Here is a 17,435-nt window from a genome sequence, read left to right as displayed (position 1 = left end):
ACTAGTCCACTATTACACTAATCTCTACTCTTCTAAATCCACATTTACTTTAGAGGCCCTAGATGAATATGTTGGCGATACCCCTTTACCTACACTTGCTCCTACTCATAAATTTTATCTAGACTCTCCTATTACAGTAGATGAGCTTGTCAAGGCAACTACTTTGTTCCCGAATAACAAGGCTCCGGGGGGAGGATGGTATTCTGATAGAGGTATATACAGTGGGGCAAAAAAGTATTTAGTCAGCCACCAATTGTGCAAGTTCTCCCACTTAAAAAGATGAGAGAGGCCTGTAATTGGCATCATAGGTAGACCTCAAGTATGAGAGACAAAATGAGAAAAAAAATCCAGACAATCACATTGGCTGATTTGGAAAGAATTTATTTGCAAATTATGGTGGAAAATAAGTACCGTATTTTCCGGCGTATAAGACGACTTTTTACCCCTTGAAAATCTTCTCAAAAGTCAGGGGTCGTCTTATACGCCGGTATACGGCATGCTGACACTTTTTAGGGGGGTGGCGCGGTGCCGCCGCCGCCCCCCCCCCTCCAACAGAAGGGAAACTAAGTACAGGGGTGGGCAGGGGCTGCTGTCTCTTACCTGGCTCCGGTCCCACGACGATCCGGTCCAGGAAGCGCGGCTGCTCCTTCCTTCGGTTCGTCCACTGGATGTTCGCGTGGCTGCTTGGCTCCGCCTCCTCACCGGTGATTGGCCGCCAGAGCTGTAGCTCAGGAAAGGCACACAGGCGGCCAATCACCGGCGAGGAGGCGGAGCTGAGCGGCCCCGCGAAAATCGAGTGGAGATGCAGGTAAGTGTACCGTGCTTAGGTGCTGCTGCACCCACATATGCTGGCTGCAGCAGCACCGTACTGAAACAGGGGTCAGCAAGTGTCAGTGGGAGGAATAGTGCCCCATCGTTGGTGTCACTGATACCAATGATGGGGCATTATTCCTCCCACTGACACCAACGATGGGGCACCTTTCCTCCCCCCCACTGACACCAACGATGGGGCACTATTCCCCCCCCCCACTGACACCAACGATTGGGCACTATTCCTCCCCCCACTGACACCAAGGATGGGGCACTATTCCACCCCCCACTGACACCAATGATGGGGCACTATTCCACCCCCCACTGACACCAATGATGGGGCACTATTCCACCCCCCACTGACACCAATGATGGGATACTATTCCTCCCCCCCCCACTGACACCAACGATGGGGCACTATTCCTCCCCCCCCACCGACACCAAAGATGGGGCACTATTCCTCCCCCCCCACTGACACCAATGATGGGATACTATTCCTCCCACTGACACCAAAGATGGGGCACTATTCCACTGACACCAATGATGGGGTGCTATTACCCTCAATGATACTAATGATGGGGCACTATTCCTGCCACTGATACCAATGATGGGGCACTATTCCTCCCACTGACACCAATGATGGGACACTATTCCTCCCACTGATACCAATGATGGGGCACTATTCCTCCCACTGATACCAATGATGGGGCACTATTCTTCCCACTGACACCAATGATGGGGCACTATTCTTCCCACTGACACCAATGATGGGGCACTATTCCTCCCACTGACACCAATGATGGGGCACTATTCCTCCCACTGACACCAATGATGGGGCACTATTCCTCCCACTGATACCAATGATGGAGCACTATTCCTCCCACTAATACCCATGATGGGGCACTATTCCTCCCACTGACACCAATATTGGGGCACTATTCCTCCCACTGATACCACTGATGGGGCACAATTCTTCCCACTGGTGTGCACTGGAAGAGGGGTAGTCTTATACGGCGAGTATAGCCCAAACACTACATTTTAAACAGGAAAAGTAGGGGGTCGTCTTATACGCCGGAAAATACGGTATTTGGTCAATATCAAAAGTTCATCTCAATACTTTGTTATATATCCTTTGTTGGCAATGACAGAGGTCAAACGTTTCCTGTAAGTCTTCAGAAGGTTGACACACACTGTTGCTGGTATGTTGGCCCATTCCTCCATGCAGATCTCCTCTAGAGCAGTGATGTTTTGGGGCTGTCGCTGGGCAACACGGACTTTCAACTCCCTCCAAAGGTTTTCTATGGGGTTGAGATCTGGAGACTGGCTAGGCCACTCCAGGACCTTGAAATGCTTCTTATGAAGCCACTCCTTCGTTGCCCGGGCGGTATGTTTGGGATCATTGTCATGTTGGAAGACCCAGCCACGTTTCATCTTCAATGCCCTTGCTGATGGAAGGAGGTTTGCACTCAAAATCTCACTATACATGGCCTCAGTCATTCTGTCCTGTACATGGATCAGTCGTCCTGGTCCCTTTGCGGAGAAACAGCCCCAAAGCATGATGTTGCCACCCCCATGCTTCACAGTAGGTATGGTGTTCTTTGGATGCAACTCAGCATTCTCTCTCCTCCAAACACGACGAGTTGTGTTTCTATCAAACCGTTCTATTTTGGTTTCATCTGACATTCTCCCAATCCTCTTCTGGATCATCCAAAGGCCCTCTAGCAAACTTCAGACGGGCCCGGACAAGTACTGGCTTAAGCAGGGGGACACGTCTGGCACTGCAGGATCTGAGTCCCTGGCGGCGTAGTGTGTTACTGATGGTAGCCTTTGTTACGTTGGTCCCAGCTCTCTGCAGGTCATTCACTAGGTCCCCCCGTGTGGTCCTGGGATTTTTGCTCACCGTTCTTGTGATCATTTTGACCCCACGGGGTGAGATCTTGCGTGGAGCCCCAGATCGAGGGAGATTATCAGTGGTCTTGTATGTCTTCCATTTTCTAATTATTGCTCCCACAGTTGATTTGTTCACACCAAGCTGCTTGCCTATTGCAGATTCAGTCTTCCCAGTCTGGTCCAGGTCTACAATTTTGTTTCTGGTGTCCTTCGACAGCTCTTTGGTTTTCACCATAGTGGAGTTTGGAGTGTGACTGTTTGAACTTGTTATCAGTATAAAAGACACCTGTCCACAACCTCAAACAGGTGCCATTGATACAGGTAATGAGTGCAGGACAGAGGAGCCTCTTAAAGAAGAAGGTACAGGTCTGTGAGAGCCAGAAATCTTGCTTGTTTGTAGGTGACCAAATACTTATTTTCCACCATAATTTGCAAATAAATTCTTTCCAAATCAGCCAATGTGATTGTCTGGATTTTTTTTCTCATTTTGTCTCTCATACTTGAGGTCTACCTATGATGCCAATTACAGGCCTCTCTCATCTTTTTAAGTGGGAGAACTTGCACAATTGGTGGCTGACAATACTTTTTTGCCCCACTGTAAAGTGTATGCTGAAACCATGTTACCGCCACTCCTGACGGTGATCCAGGCGGCTTATGACAGGGGCTCACTGCCTGCCTCTATGACCAAGGCCATGGTGGTCTTGCTGCTTAAGCCGGACAAGGTGGCCACTGACCCTAGCTCATATAGACCTATATCCCTATTACAGTCTGACGTAAAGATTCTGGCCAAAGTATTAGCGTTTCGCCTAAATAAAGTAATTACTAAGATCATAAATCCTGATCAAGCAGGTTTCATGCCACAGACATCCACTGCTGTTAATTTACGCAGACTGTTTATTAATATGCAAACGCTGGCAGACAATAGGGGCTCTAGAGTGCTTCTGTCACTAGATGCCACTAAAGCGTTTGATAGCGTACAATGGGATTACTTATGGCGGATTCTTGCGAGATTCGGTTTTGGTGACCGCTTTATAAATTGGGTGAAGCTTTTATATCATTCTCCTTGTGCTGCAATTAGGCAGGGTAGAGCTGTTTCAACTTTTCACTTGGCCAGAGGCACCCATCAGGGATGTCCTCTTTCCTCGCTCTTGTTTGCACTGGCCATCGAGCCTTTGGTGGCACGAATTAGGGCTAGTATAGATGTTGTAGGTTTTAAATATGGTACTCGTCAAGAAAAAATATTGCTCTATTCCGATGAGGTTTTGCTTCTGCTTGGAGACACTGGACCTTCCTTATGCAGATTATTACGCAGTTTGGCCATTATTCGGGAATGGTTATTAACTGGTCTAAATTGGCACTGTTGCCACTGGACGGGGCTGTGGATCCCACAGTGCCTACTTTCTGTCCGGTGGTGATTACAACCTCCTTCAGATATCTAGGTATTCTCATTAGTGCCGATTTACTAGATTACTGTCGACGTAATGTAGCACCCTTGCTGAACCGATTTAAAGATAAGGGCAAGATATGGTCCAAATTCTGGTTATCTCTGGCAGGTAGAGCTAATCTTATAAAAATTATATTTATGCCCCAATTGTTATACTTCCTTCATAACTCCCCAGTCATGATTCTGTTGAAAACTTTTGCAATTATAAAAAACATTTTTCACCTCGGCTTCGGTTGGAAGAATTGCAGCGTCCCAAGGACAGAGGGGGGATAGCGTTGCCTAACCATGGTTGTATCACCTTGCTAGTCAGCTGCAGCATTTTCAGAAAGGTATTGCGCAGGGTTGGCTCGGTTCGGGTTGATGACTCTACTCTTAAAGTGATGTTGCACTGCACTGCCTCTGACTCCTTACCTGAGGGTCTTGAGACTCAATCTTTTTGTAAATCTAATAAATCCTTCCCTACATATCGTCTCATGCAGAAAATTTGGCTTAAGGGTAAGCATTTGCAACAGATTACGGGCCATATGGTTTATAGTCCCATATGGAACAATGCTACACTACCAGAATTGGCCAAATTACAATATGTTTCTAAATGGAAAGCTTATGGTATCACTCACTTGAAACATATCTTTAGCAATGGTCAGCTTCTCTCCTTTGATGTCTTGCAGTCTAGGTATAACCTACCATCCACGATGCTATTTTACTATCTTCAGTTGCGGCTCAGGGCCCATCGGCCTTCTGGCACCCTTCTCCTACCCTTATTTTTAATTACTTACAATCTGCTACGGTGACCAAGGGGATTATCTCTCGTTGCTATAGCATGCTTTTGAGATGTTGGTACTTTTGAGGATGACCAGTGGGAGGCTGCCTTGCAATCTGTACATCTTGGTTAGTTGACAGTTTCCCACCACATTTCTCAACTGTATAATCTACTTAGGGTTCATTATACTCCTGCAAAATTGAACAAGATGGGGCTACGTCAGGACCCCCTATGTGGCAGATGCAAGTAGGATGGGGATTTGATACATATGTTGTTGAGATGTCCAAAACACCATAGGTATTGGGAGGAGGTGGTTACAACCCTTAATCTGGTGTTTCAAACTAACTTAATTCTGGATCCTAAGCAGTGCCTTTTGGGTATTTTAGATTCAGTAACGCAGGATACATGTATATTAGAGGCCCTTTCCAAGGCCTTGTTCCAGGCGCGCAAAGCACTTCTAGTATGCTGGACCTCGGATACTCCCCCCCCCCCCCCCCTCTGTTGCCGACTGGAAGCAAAATATGGGAATTATTTTACGGTATGATTGTTTAGATTACCAGCATAAAGTATGTTTGGGTAAATTTGAAAAACTTTGGGATGCTTGGCTGGCCACTTCAGGTTTAGCCCCTTTTGATTTAATTATGCATAGGCTGTTGTAGTTGCTTTTGATTGCAATTTGATTATCACTTTCTCAAGGCCACTTTCTGTCTCTCCTGTACTCCCTGGTGGGGGGCGGGTGCTCTCTGTTTCCTGCGGGTCCACTGATGTGGGGATACTCATTGTCAGTGTATGCAAAATTACCGTATCATCTGATTGCATTGTTATATGTTATCTCTGTAGTGTTGCATAAACTCCTGGATTTCTTGTTTATTTGATTGCACTGGAAGGTTTTTTTATTATGTTGTTTGGTTTGTTAATGATTGGGTCTTTGATACCATTCTGTATATGCAGTGTTTAATGACATTGGCTGCATGTCTGGGGTCATTGTCCTGTTGCAGAATAAATTTGGGGCCAATCACATGCCTCCCTGATGGTATGCCATGATGGATAAGTATTCCATGATGTTTTAATGCATTAAAGTCACTTGTTTCCATGTCCTACACATGAAAACATAGGGACTGGGATGCAGAAAAATGGCAGCAGGTACTCTGGACTGACTAGTCAAAATCTGAATTATTTGGCTGTAGCAGGAGGCAGTTTCTTCATGAACAGCTGGACAGCAGTACAATAAAGTGTGTCTGCAGGTAATAGTGAAGCATGGTGGAGATTCTTGGGTTGCATTCCCCAAATGGAGTGGGAGATTTGATCAGGATCAATGATGAGATACAGGCAGATATTTATCTACCATGCCATACCACCAAGGAGGTGTGTGATTGGCCCCAAATTTATTCTGCAGCAGGACAACCACCCCAAACACACAGCCAATGTCATTAACCACTTGCCCTCCAGAGGATTCACCCCCCCCCCCCCCACTTCCTGACCAGGATATTTTTTGCGATACGGCGCTGCGTTACGTTAACTGAAAAATTGCGCAGTCATGCAATGCTGCACCCAAATTAAATGTTATTTATGGTATTTGATCGCCTCTGCGATTTTTATTTTTTGCGTTATAAACAACAAAAGACCGATAATTTTGAAGAAAAAAAAAAAAAAAGCCCAATATTTTTGACTTTTTACTATAAAATATATCCAGTGAAAAATTAAAAAAATCTAATTTTGTCATAAATGTAGGCCAAAATGTATTCTGCTACATGTTTTTGCTAAAAAAACAAAATCTCAATACGTGTAAATGAATTGGTTTACGTTAAAGTTATAGCGTCTACAAATGGCGGTATATATACTGGAATTTTTTTTTCTGTACTAGCAATGACGGCTATCAGCGACTTATAGCGGGACTGCGGCAGGCATTCTGACACTGGAGGGGAACAGACTGTCACTGACATCCCCAGTGACATTAATACAGTGATCAGTACTAATGAAAAGCACTGGTACTGTACTAATGACACTGGGCAAGAAGGGGTTAACATCTGGGGCGATCTAAAGTTAACTGTGTGTCTCACATTATGTGCTGTTTTACTATGTAAGCATGCTGATTTGTATTGCTCTGCTATGCAGAGCAATACAAAGTAGCATGCTGCTGCTGATAGGAGAGAGATCTGTATTGTTTACATATGTCAGTGTTCCTCGGCAATCGCTGGGTGCCCGTAGGTAATCACCGGCTGGGACCTGATGACCGACAGCTTTAGCCACCAATGGCAGCACAGGTAGGGCGGTGCAGGGGGGGGCGGGGTATAGGGAAAGGGTAGCTAGGTTTTCACTCTGCGATAGGATGGGAGACAAACTAGTAAAGAGAGAAGGGGAGAAGAGAAGGAGAAGAGTAGAGGAGACAAAAGAAGTATGGAAGAGATACAGTTTGTAACTTATAATGTAAATGGGTTAAATTGCCACGGGAAGAGATTCTGGTTATTTAAAGAGTTACAGCACAGATTATCCTCAGTGGTTTTCCTACAGGAGACACATCTGGAGATAGAGACAGAAGTGAAATGAAATTCTAGATATTATCCAGTGTGGTACTATGCAGATTCGCCAGTTAGAAGAGCAAAGGGGGTGGCAACAGGGTTCGCAAAGAATATAAGGTTTGATTTGGATGATAGAGTGACGGATCCTGAGAAAGATTCCTGTTTTTAAAGGGTAAATTACAAGAAATAGAATGTACAGTAGCAAATATTTATTGCCCAAACAAAAAACCGGAAGTATTTTTGAAAAATGTCCTGAAGAAATTGATGGCTTTCAAAAAAGGTGGTTTGATTGTAGCAGGAGATTTTAATTTTTGTATGGATTTGCAGATGGATGCAACTTCTCCTGTGCAGTGGGTGGAGAGTAGGTCTCTGAGAGCATTGAAGAGGATGATATATGAATGTCAATTGGTGGACATATGGAGAATTAAGCATACGAAAGACAGAGACTATAATTTTTTCTCACATGAACACGAGAGGTATTCAAGACTGGATTATATATTGCTGGAACATCGACTTATGGTGTCCTTGGTTAAAGTAAAAATTTAAGTAATGTCAATATCGGATCATGCTCCGGTTACAACGAAACGGTTATGGGGAAAGGAGTTGAAAGGAGGAATAGCATGGAGGTTAAATGAGACACTTCCCTTGGATCAGGAGACCGATCAAAAAATAAAGAATGAAATAGAGCGATTTTTTGAGGAAAACTATACCGGAGATGTGTCAGTGGCAACTGTATGGGAGGCTCATAAGGCTTATATCAGAGGTATCCTTATTGCAATAGGGGCAAAAAAGAAAAGAGAAAGGAGAGAAAAAAATCAATGGGCTTCTCAGGGAACTCTTTGAGCTTGAACAAATGCATAAGAGTAGAACAAAAGAGTTAAGGCAGAGGGTAACAAATAAGAAAGAAGAACTAAAAAATTTGATGGAGGAAGAAAAGAGAAGAGGCTTTAATAAAGTGGTAAGTGAGAGGTATAGATGGGGAAAGTACTTGATGAGGGCTCAGAGGAAAAAAAAGGTTAGCAATTATATAGAGAAAATAAGAGATCCCAAGGGAGATTTGGTACATTCAACTAAAGACATTGCTAGGGTGTTTAAAGAATATTACAGTAAGCTATATAATATTAATCCTCAGAATTCTTTAAATAATGATGGAATAGGGAAAATCAAAAAAAGACAGACATATTTAAAAAATGCAGGATTACCGAAATTAAGTGAAGGGCAAAGTAATTCCCTAGAATCAGAAATAACCCAGGAAGCAATACAAGGAGCATTAAAAATTACCATGGTTGGGAAATGTCCAGGGCCAGATGGATACACTGTAAGGTATTATAAAAAAAAATATAAAGAACTATTAGTACCCAAATTGAAGATATATATGAATGCACTGGGGGAGAGATGGAAATGAGGTGAGAATCCCTACAGGCACACGTGGTTCTTGTCCATAAAGAAGGAAAGGATGTCACTCAATGCTCAAGCTATAGACCGATTACTTTATTGAACACAGACACTAAATTATATGCAAAGGTACTAGCAAATTGGTTGAAAGACTCAATGCCTGAATGGATACATATGGATCAGGTGGGATTTGTTCCGGGGAGAGAGGGTAGAGACAATGGGTTGAGATCATTGCTCCTTATACAGAAAAGTAGGAAAGAGAAAACCCCAGTGGTGGTGCTCTCGATCGATGCAGAGAAGGCATTTGATAGAGTAGATTGGGGATATATGATGGACACTTTGGAAGTACTGGGGTTGGGAGTGAGAATGAGAGAGTGGATAAGGAAGTTGTATAGTGTACCCTCCGCAGCAATCATGGTTAACGGAGATTTATCAGAGTATTTTGGGACGTCAAATGGAACAAGACAGGGATGCCCTCTGTCTCCACTATTGTACATTTTGTCACTGGAGTCTTTGCTGTCTAAAATAAGGAGACAGCTTATGCGGATGATCAGCTGTTTTATGTGGGGAACCCCAGGATAACTGCCAAATTTAATGAGGACACTGAAAGAATATGGGGAGTTGTCAAATCTAAAAATTAACCCAACAGAAACTGAGATTTTAAATATAAATATCCCAAATAGAGAGAAAATTAAGATACAAGAGGAATTTCCCTTTGTTTGGAGAGAAAAATAAATGAAAAATTTAGGAATAAAATTAGCTGCCTCTAATAGAAATTTATACAAGTTAAATTATATTCCATTGTTAAATGAGATTAAGGAGGAACTAAGGAAATTAGGAGGAGGAAACCCGTCATGGATAGGTCGTATAAACCTGATAAAAATGGTAATTGTCGCTAAAATCTTATATAAAATTTCAAATGATACCAATTAAGCTCCCAGAAATATATCTTAAAACAATTAAAAAAATGATAACAAGGTATATCTGGAGGAATAAAAAACCTAGAATAGGGTATGAAATACTATGTAGAAACAAACAGAAGGGTGGGCTGGGAGTCCCAGATATTAAGAGATATTATAATTCAGTAATAATGGCGAGAATTTTTGATTGGATGCATAATCCAAAAGGGAAAAGTTTGGTTAAAATTGAAAATGTACTTAGTAAAGTAAATTTAAGTAGGATCATATGGGTGCCCACACAATATCGAGGATTAGAAGATAGCACAAGTTTATATACTTTAAATGTTTTAAGAGTTTGGGATGTGTTGCACAGAAAGAAGGGATGGGAATTTAATTCACTGTTAATGCCACTAGGGGATACTGAGTTTTTCCCACCGGGTAAGAAGGGTGTCACAGGAGTGTGGATTAAGGAGGATGCACAGTTAAGAGATGTACTGGTGGGTGAGGAAATGGGTTCTTTTAAGAAAAAGGGAGAAGTTTTCACAAGAATGGATGAGTGGCGGTACAATCAATTGAAACACTTTGTAGGGAAGCTCCCAAAACCCTTGAGAACTAGAAAGGATTGGAACCCTTTTGAACGATTATTGGAAACACGGGGAGATGGGAAACACGGAATTGCTAAAATATATAGGATTCTCACTGAAATAGACACGGAAGTTAGGCCACCTTATATAGAAAAATGGGAAAGGGACATGGATGTAATAATAGATGAGGAAAAACAGAAGAATATGTATAGATTGATTCATGAAAATATAAATATGCGGGAAGTAGAAACAAATTATAAATGTTTGGGAAGATGGTATATTACACCAAGTGTGGCTCATAGGTTAAATGAAGAGAATTCACCAATGTGTTGGCGGGTATGTGGAGTTAGAGGCACTATGTATCATATATGGTGGGAGTGTTCAAAAATACAGGAATTTTGGGAGAAAATAGTGCACCTGATCCGGAAAATTACTGAAGTTTATATTAAATTAGATCCAGAGACTTGCCTATTTCATGGTACAGAGATGTCAGTTAACAAATATAAAGAATCTGGTATATGGTATTATTTGAATGCAGCAAAGGGTTTGATACCCAAGTTTTGGAGGAGAAGTGAGGTGCCGGAGGTAGAGGATTGGGTCGACCAAGTGAATCAGATAAGTAAGATGGAAAAACTATTTCATATGTATGAAGATAGGATAGAGAGATATTATATGAGATGGAATAGATGGGAAGAATTTAAAAACATTAAAAATCAAAATTAAACGTGGAATATAGGGGGGCATAACCTAAAATGTAGAACAATACCTATCTCTTTATTTTAGAGGGGGTAGGGTCCCAGGAAGATAAGGAAAACACAGAGTGGTATAGGCGGGGGGGGGGGGGGGGGAGTTTAGGGAGGGTAGGAAATATAAGTATAATTTAAAGCAAAGTGATAATGGTATTATAAGTGTGTCAATGTCATTTTCTTTTTCAAGTATGAAAAATGTATAATTTATCTGATGGAAAATGAATAAATATTTAAATAAAAAACAAAAAGGTAGGGCGGCGCGCTCACGTGTGCCCCCTACATGGAGATGCAAAATAACGTATATATACGTAATTTTGCATAGCCGTGCCGCCCCGTAGCAGTAGTTCTGCTATAGGGCGGTCAAGAACCATCTTCATTGTAAAGAACAAGGAATTCTGGAAGTGATGGTTTTGAAAGATTTGAGATAGCCTACATCCACAGATGATCTGTGGTTAGTTCTCCATGTTTGGAACATCCTACCTGCCGAATTCCTTCAAAACCTGTTTGCAAGTGTACCTAGGACAAACAATGCTGTTTTGAAGGCAAAGGGTGCTCACACCAAATATTGATTGGATTTGGATTTCTCATCTGTTCATTTGTTTTTCTTTTTGTTAATTGACAAAAATCAACTATTAACACTTCTATTTCTGAAAGCATTCATTTTTTAACACCTGCCTAAAACTTTTGCACAGTAGTGTATATATTGGGATGTTGGTAGAACAGTGATGTCCATGCACATCTGTTGTTTTGTATAATATAATAACATATAATGACAATGTTACTTACCAAGCTCAGTAATGATGGGAATGTTGGCCCCTGTAGTAATAGATGGCTGTCTTGCTAGACCATGCACTGGACTGTTGTCAGGGGAGGAACGGTCCATTCCAGGTGGAGTAAAACCTTAACGTAAACAAACCAATCAAATAACTGAACAACTGCCTTGTAATAGCAAAGGAAGAATTGTATATTTTAGTTGTACACTTTGGAGGATATATGCAAGACTAAAAATGGCCCTTAGATTTTGACAGACACAAATTAGTAAGTACTGTAGTAAACACAGTTGATGGACCTCATGTCTATGCATAGTACCAGACACCCCCCCAACAATTGCTCTCGGTGTATTAGTGAGCAACTAGAATTGATTTCAACTTCTTTCAACCTTTATTGTTTCCCCATGCAATGCACGTAAACTGTCCATACATGGATTGAAGTGTGGCTGGTTCAGCAGGGACTGGCCAAATTTCGATCCATGTATGGCCACTATGAGCCAGTGATAATGTTTCAATCAGTAAATGAATATGAAAAGATCCTCCTGCACTTAATGGAGTGCCTACCGTTATAAGCAGCTGGCACTCAGACTGATACCATACAGTAGAACTAAAAAACACAAAAAAGGTAGTGCAGCGCTCAATCGCAGACTTATATCAAATATAAACAAGTGAATAAATAATAAAATAATGCTTATAAATATATCAAGGTGACACACGAATGGTACAAATGCAGCCAAGACACTATTGACAAATATAAAGGTGACTATTAATACATAGCAATAAACGTGCCCCCCTCACTCCCACTCTGTAACGTGACCAGTGGGTAAAAATATTCCAGGTGGGTATGCACAGTTCATAAATGGTAAGTGATGGTGTTCAACACAGTAAAAATTCATGCATTGAGCGTGATCACACAAAACTTCCAGTGTTGTGAGTGACTCTCCTCCTATGGCTGAATTGCCTCCTCGCCTCCACTCTGCGGCCCAATGGGCCAATGCCCCTTCAAGATCACTAAGGATCTTCCTCCAATACTGACAAGTAAGCTCCTCCAGACCTCTCATCACATGGGGATGATACACTAGATATCCTGGCTCCTGATCTCTGCTGGGTACACCACTCATCCAGATAATGCAAATATAAGGAGACACTCTGATAGTGAAGTATGCCAAAGTAAAAGTGCTTTATTTGTAACAAAAACTGACACTTACATTTCAGATGTCATATTGCACGGTTCTCCCCCCAAGCATGGGTGTACTGCATAGGTAAAAAGTGGCCTATTTCCTGGGTGGACTAAGATGGCGGCCGTACCGGAAGTACGTCACCGCTGTCCGGATACTGCGTCCTTGCGTATCTACGCGTTACGTCACCGATCGCGTGACTTCATGAAGTCACGCGAATGGTGACGTAACGCGTAGATACGCAAGGACGCAGTATCCGGACAGCGGTGACGTACTATCTACGCGTTACGTCACCGATCGCGTGACTTCATGAAGTCACGCGAACGGTGACGTAACGCGTAGATACGCAAGGACGCAGTATCCGGACAGCGGTGACGTACTTCCGGTACGGCCGCCATCTTAGTCCACCCAGGAAATAGGCACTTTTTACCCATGCAGTACACCCATCCTTGGGGGGAGAACCGTGCAATATGACATCTGAAATGTAAGTGCTAGCTATAACAGCTTCAACTCTTCTGGGAAGGCTGTCCATAAGGTTTAGGAGTGTGTCTATGGGAATGTTTGACCATTCTTCTAGAAGTGCATTTGTGAGGTTAGGCACTGATGTCGGACGAGGAGGCCTGGCTCGCAGTCTCCGCTCTAATTCATCCTAAAGGTGTTCTATCAAGTTAGGGTCAGGACTCTGTGCAGACCAGTCAAGTTCCTCCACCCCAAACGTGCTCATCCATGTCTTTAAGGACCTTGCTTTGTGCACTGGTGGGCAGTCATGTTGGAACAGGAAGGGGCCATCCCCAAACTGTTCCCACAAAGTTGGGAGCATATCCAAAATGGTATGCTGACGCCTTAAGAGTTCCTTTCACTGGAACGAAGGGGCCAAGCCCAACCTCTGAAAAACAACCCCACACCATAATCCCCCCCACCAAACTTTACACTTGACACAATGCAGTCAGGCAAATACTGTTCTCCTGGCAACTGCCAAACCCACACATGCCCATCGGATTGCCAGACAGAGAGGTGTGATTCGTTACTCCAGAGAACACGCCTCCACTGTTCTAGAGTCCAGTGACAGCATGCTTTATATCACTGCATCTGATGCATTGCACTTTGTGATGTAAGGCTTGGATGCAGCTGCTCGGACATGGAAACCCATTCCATGAAACTCTCTATGTATTGTGCTAATCTGAAGGCCACACAAAGTTTGGAGGTTTTTAGCTATTAACTGTGCAGACAGTTGTCGACTTCTTCTCACTGTGTGCTTCAGCATTCGCTGACACTGCTCTGTCATTTTACTTGCCTGACTGTATTGTGCCAAGTGTAAAGGGGATGGTCCCTTCCTGTTCCGACATGACTATGCTCCAGTGCACAAACCACAGTCCATAAAGACATGGATGAGCAAATTTGGGGTGGAGGAACTTGACTGGACTGCACAGAGTCCTGACCTTAACCCAATAGAACACCTTTGGGATGAACTAGCACTTCTGGAAGAATGGTGAAACATTTCCATAGAGACACTCCTAAACCTTGTGGACAGCCTTCTCAGAAGAGTTGAAGGTGTTATAGCTGCAAAGGGTGGGCCAACTCAATATTGAACCCTACGGACTAAGACTGGGATGTCATTAAATTTCATGTGCGTGTAAAGGCAGGCATCCCAATACTTTTGGCAATATAGTGTATGTGCATGGTGTCGGCCTGTTTGTATTGTGCGCCTATTGTTTCCTTTCATCACATGGTTGTGTAGCAGTCAGTAATTTGATTGACTGATCAACTTCTGTACTTCCACCCTGTCAGGTTTTCCCCACTCGATCACCACCACAGGCTATAGCTGGCAACGCTGATCAGGTATTCTGATGGTTTGGAAGCTTCCCCGCTGTCATAATACAATAGCTCAGCAAGAGGATTCCCCCATCCACCTCGAATGTGTGGATGGGGAAGTTGGATCAGTTATTTTTTTTGCTCACCCACTGGCTGAAAAAAACTCCCACTAATTTATGGGCTGTCTTACTCATATTTTGTGTTGCCTGGAATTGCTTTTTAACCAGTTGCCGTCTTCCCTATAGTAGATTTACTGCTACAGGGTGGACTCCCAGCACAAAATTACGTATATAATCGTGACCCAGACTCCAAACCTGTTGACATGCAGGGGGCGCACGTGCGCCAGCCCGGTAGTGCTGTGACTCTGTTCAGCACTGATCACTCACCAGATCAAGCCCAATGATGTTCTGTAAACACAGGCACAGGAAATTATGCAATCTTCTCTCCCTTGAGCACATTCCGTTCCAGAGAGAGAAGAAAGCAGATCCACGTGAGTCAAAGCAGCATGCTGACACAGTAAAAGCACAGCTAGGTCACATTTAACCCCCTGATCGCCTTCCAGTTAACCCTTCACTGCCCTGTCACCAGTGTCATTAGTATAATGTGCAGATACAGTTGTGTCCAAAATTATTCAACCCCCACTGAAATTGAGTGTTTTGGCCAGTTTGACATTGCTTTTGATCATTCAGTCATCTTGCTTACATTTACATTAAAGAGGCACTTGTAGGTCAGACAAATATAACATAACAGTTATAATGAAATAACCACAAATGTCTTTTCTGTGCTCACAGCATTATCAGTTTTATTCAACCCCCAAGTGACATTCAATCTTAGTACTTAGTACAGCATCCTTTTACAGTTATAACAGCTTTTAAACGTGAAGCATAGCTTGACACAAGTGTCTTGCAGCGATCTACGGGTATCTTCGCCCATTCTTCATGGGCAAAGGCCTCCAGTTCAGTCACATTCTTAGGCTTGCGCACTGCAACTGCTTTCTTTAAGTCCCACCAGAGGTTCTCAATCGGATTTAAGTCTGGTGACTGCGATGGCCACTCCAAAATGTTCCAGCCTTTCCTCTGCAACCATGCTCTAGTGGACTTGGAGGTATGCTTGGGATCATTGTCCTGTTGAAAGGTCCAACGTCTCCCAAGCCTCAGGTGTGTGACGGACTGCATCACGTTTCCATCCAATATCTCCTGGTACTGAAGAGAATTCATGGTACCTTGCACACGCTGAAGCTTCCCTGTACCTGCAGAAGCAAAACAGCCCCAAAGCATGATTGACCCTCCACCATGCTTCACAGTAGGCAAGGTGTTCTTTTCATCATAGGCCTTGTTCTTCCTCCTCCAAACATAGCGTTGATCCATGGGCCCAAACAGTTCTAATTTTGTTTCATCAGTCCACAGAACACTATCCCACAACTTTTGTGGTTTGTCCACATGGCTTTTGGCATACTGCAGTCGACTCTTCTTATTCTTTGGAGACAGCAAGGGGGTACGCCTGGGAGTTCTGGCACGGAGGCCTTCATTACGCAGTGTGCGTCTTATTGTCTGGGCTGAAACTTCTGTACCCACATCTGACAAATCTTTTCTCAGTTCCTCAGCAGTCACACGGGGACTTCTCTCCACTCTACGCTTCAGGTAGCGCACAGCAGTCGAAGTCAGCATCTTCTTTCTGCCACGACCAGGTAGCGTTTCAACAGTGCCCTTTGCCTTGAATTTGCGAATGATGCTTCCTAAGGTGTCTCTTGGTATGTTTAACATCTTTGCAATCTTCTTATAGCCATTGCCCTTCCTGTGAAGAGAAATCACCTCTTCTCTTGTCTTCCTGGACCATTCTCTTGCCTTCACCATGTTTGTAACCACACCAGTAAATGTCTAGAAGGAGCTGAGTATCACAGTCATTTTAAAGCTGCCTAATTGGTGCTTATTATGCTTGATTGCTGCTCGGTGACATCCACAGGTGTTTTCAATACCTGATGGAAAGCACCTGTATGAACCTCTGTTCTTCAGAGTGGTAGTCTTTAAGGGGTTGAATAATTGTGGCAATGAAGAAACCACATAAGAACCATTTACTACTGTATTACATAAACAATTGATGTCATTTTAGTTGCATTTGGGTAGTTACAACGTCCTTGTAGGATTTGATTCTGAATACAATTCCAAATGTACACTATAGTCCCTAAACCCCTTTACAGCATTGGGGGTTGAATAATTTTGGACACAACTGTATGTTTTACTGATTACTGTATTAGTGTCACAGGCAATTTCAGATAACAGTATCAGTTAAAGTCCCTCCCAGATAGCATCAGATTGCCCGCCACTACATTACCATCGCATTTAACCCTTTGATTGCCAGGAACTAGCTCACATACACACTACAAACTTTCATTGCTAGTATAGTGTCTGAATGGATCAATATCTTTGATCAGATCAGAATTATACCAGTGTTCACAATAGTATAGTGTCCCCAAAAAATGCAGCATTAGCAGGATCAGCCCTGACACCTGCCAGCACCTGTGTGTATCCCCTCTGCCCCCCCTTCCCCCAGCAAATGCAGTGTCAGTAAATCACTGTCACTTGATACATTTCACACAAAACTGCAGTGTTAGCAAGATCAGGCCTG

The 17,435-nt window shown here is 43.2% G+C and overlaps 1 protein-coding gene across 18 annotated transcripts in view; it reads right to left on the bottom strand.

Moving 5' to 3' along the window:
* The window catches only part of KCNMA1 (potassium calcium-activated channel subfamily M alpha 1), a 976,002-nt gene that overhangs the window by 38,862 nt on the left and 919,705 nt on the right, over positions 1-17,435 (bottom strand). For all 18 annotated transcript variants that reach the window (XM_089682563.1, XM_089682562.1, XM_089682551.1 and 15 more), the window contains one exon: positions 11,837-11,950. In XM_089682563.1, coding sequence (XP_089538689.1) covers positions 11,837-11,950 — 114 coding nt within the window. The remainder of the gene's footprint in view (positions 1-11,836; positions 11,951-17,435) is intronic.

This window comes from Staurois parvus, unplaced genomic scaffold (genome assembly GCF_062004578.1).
Source record: "Staurois parvus isolate SC_StPar_1 unplaced genomic scaffold, SC_StPar_1.0 ptg000291l, whole genome shotgun sequence".
In the NCBI taxonomy this organism is placed as follows: domain Eukaryota; kingdom Metazoa; phylum Chordata; class Amphibia; order Anura; family Ranidae; genus Staurois; species Staurois parvus.
The sequence above is the reverse complement of the archived record's forward strand: the minus strand, read 5'-3'. Positions and strand labels throughout refer to the sequence as shown.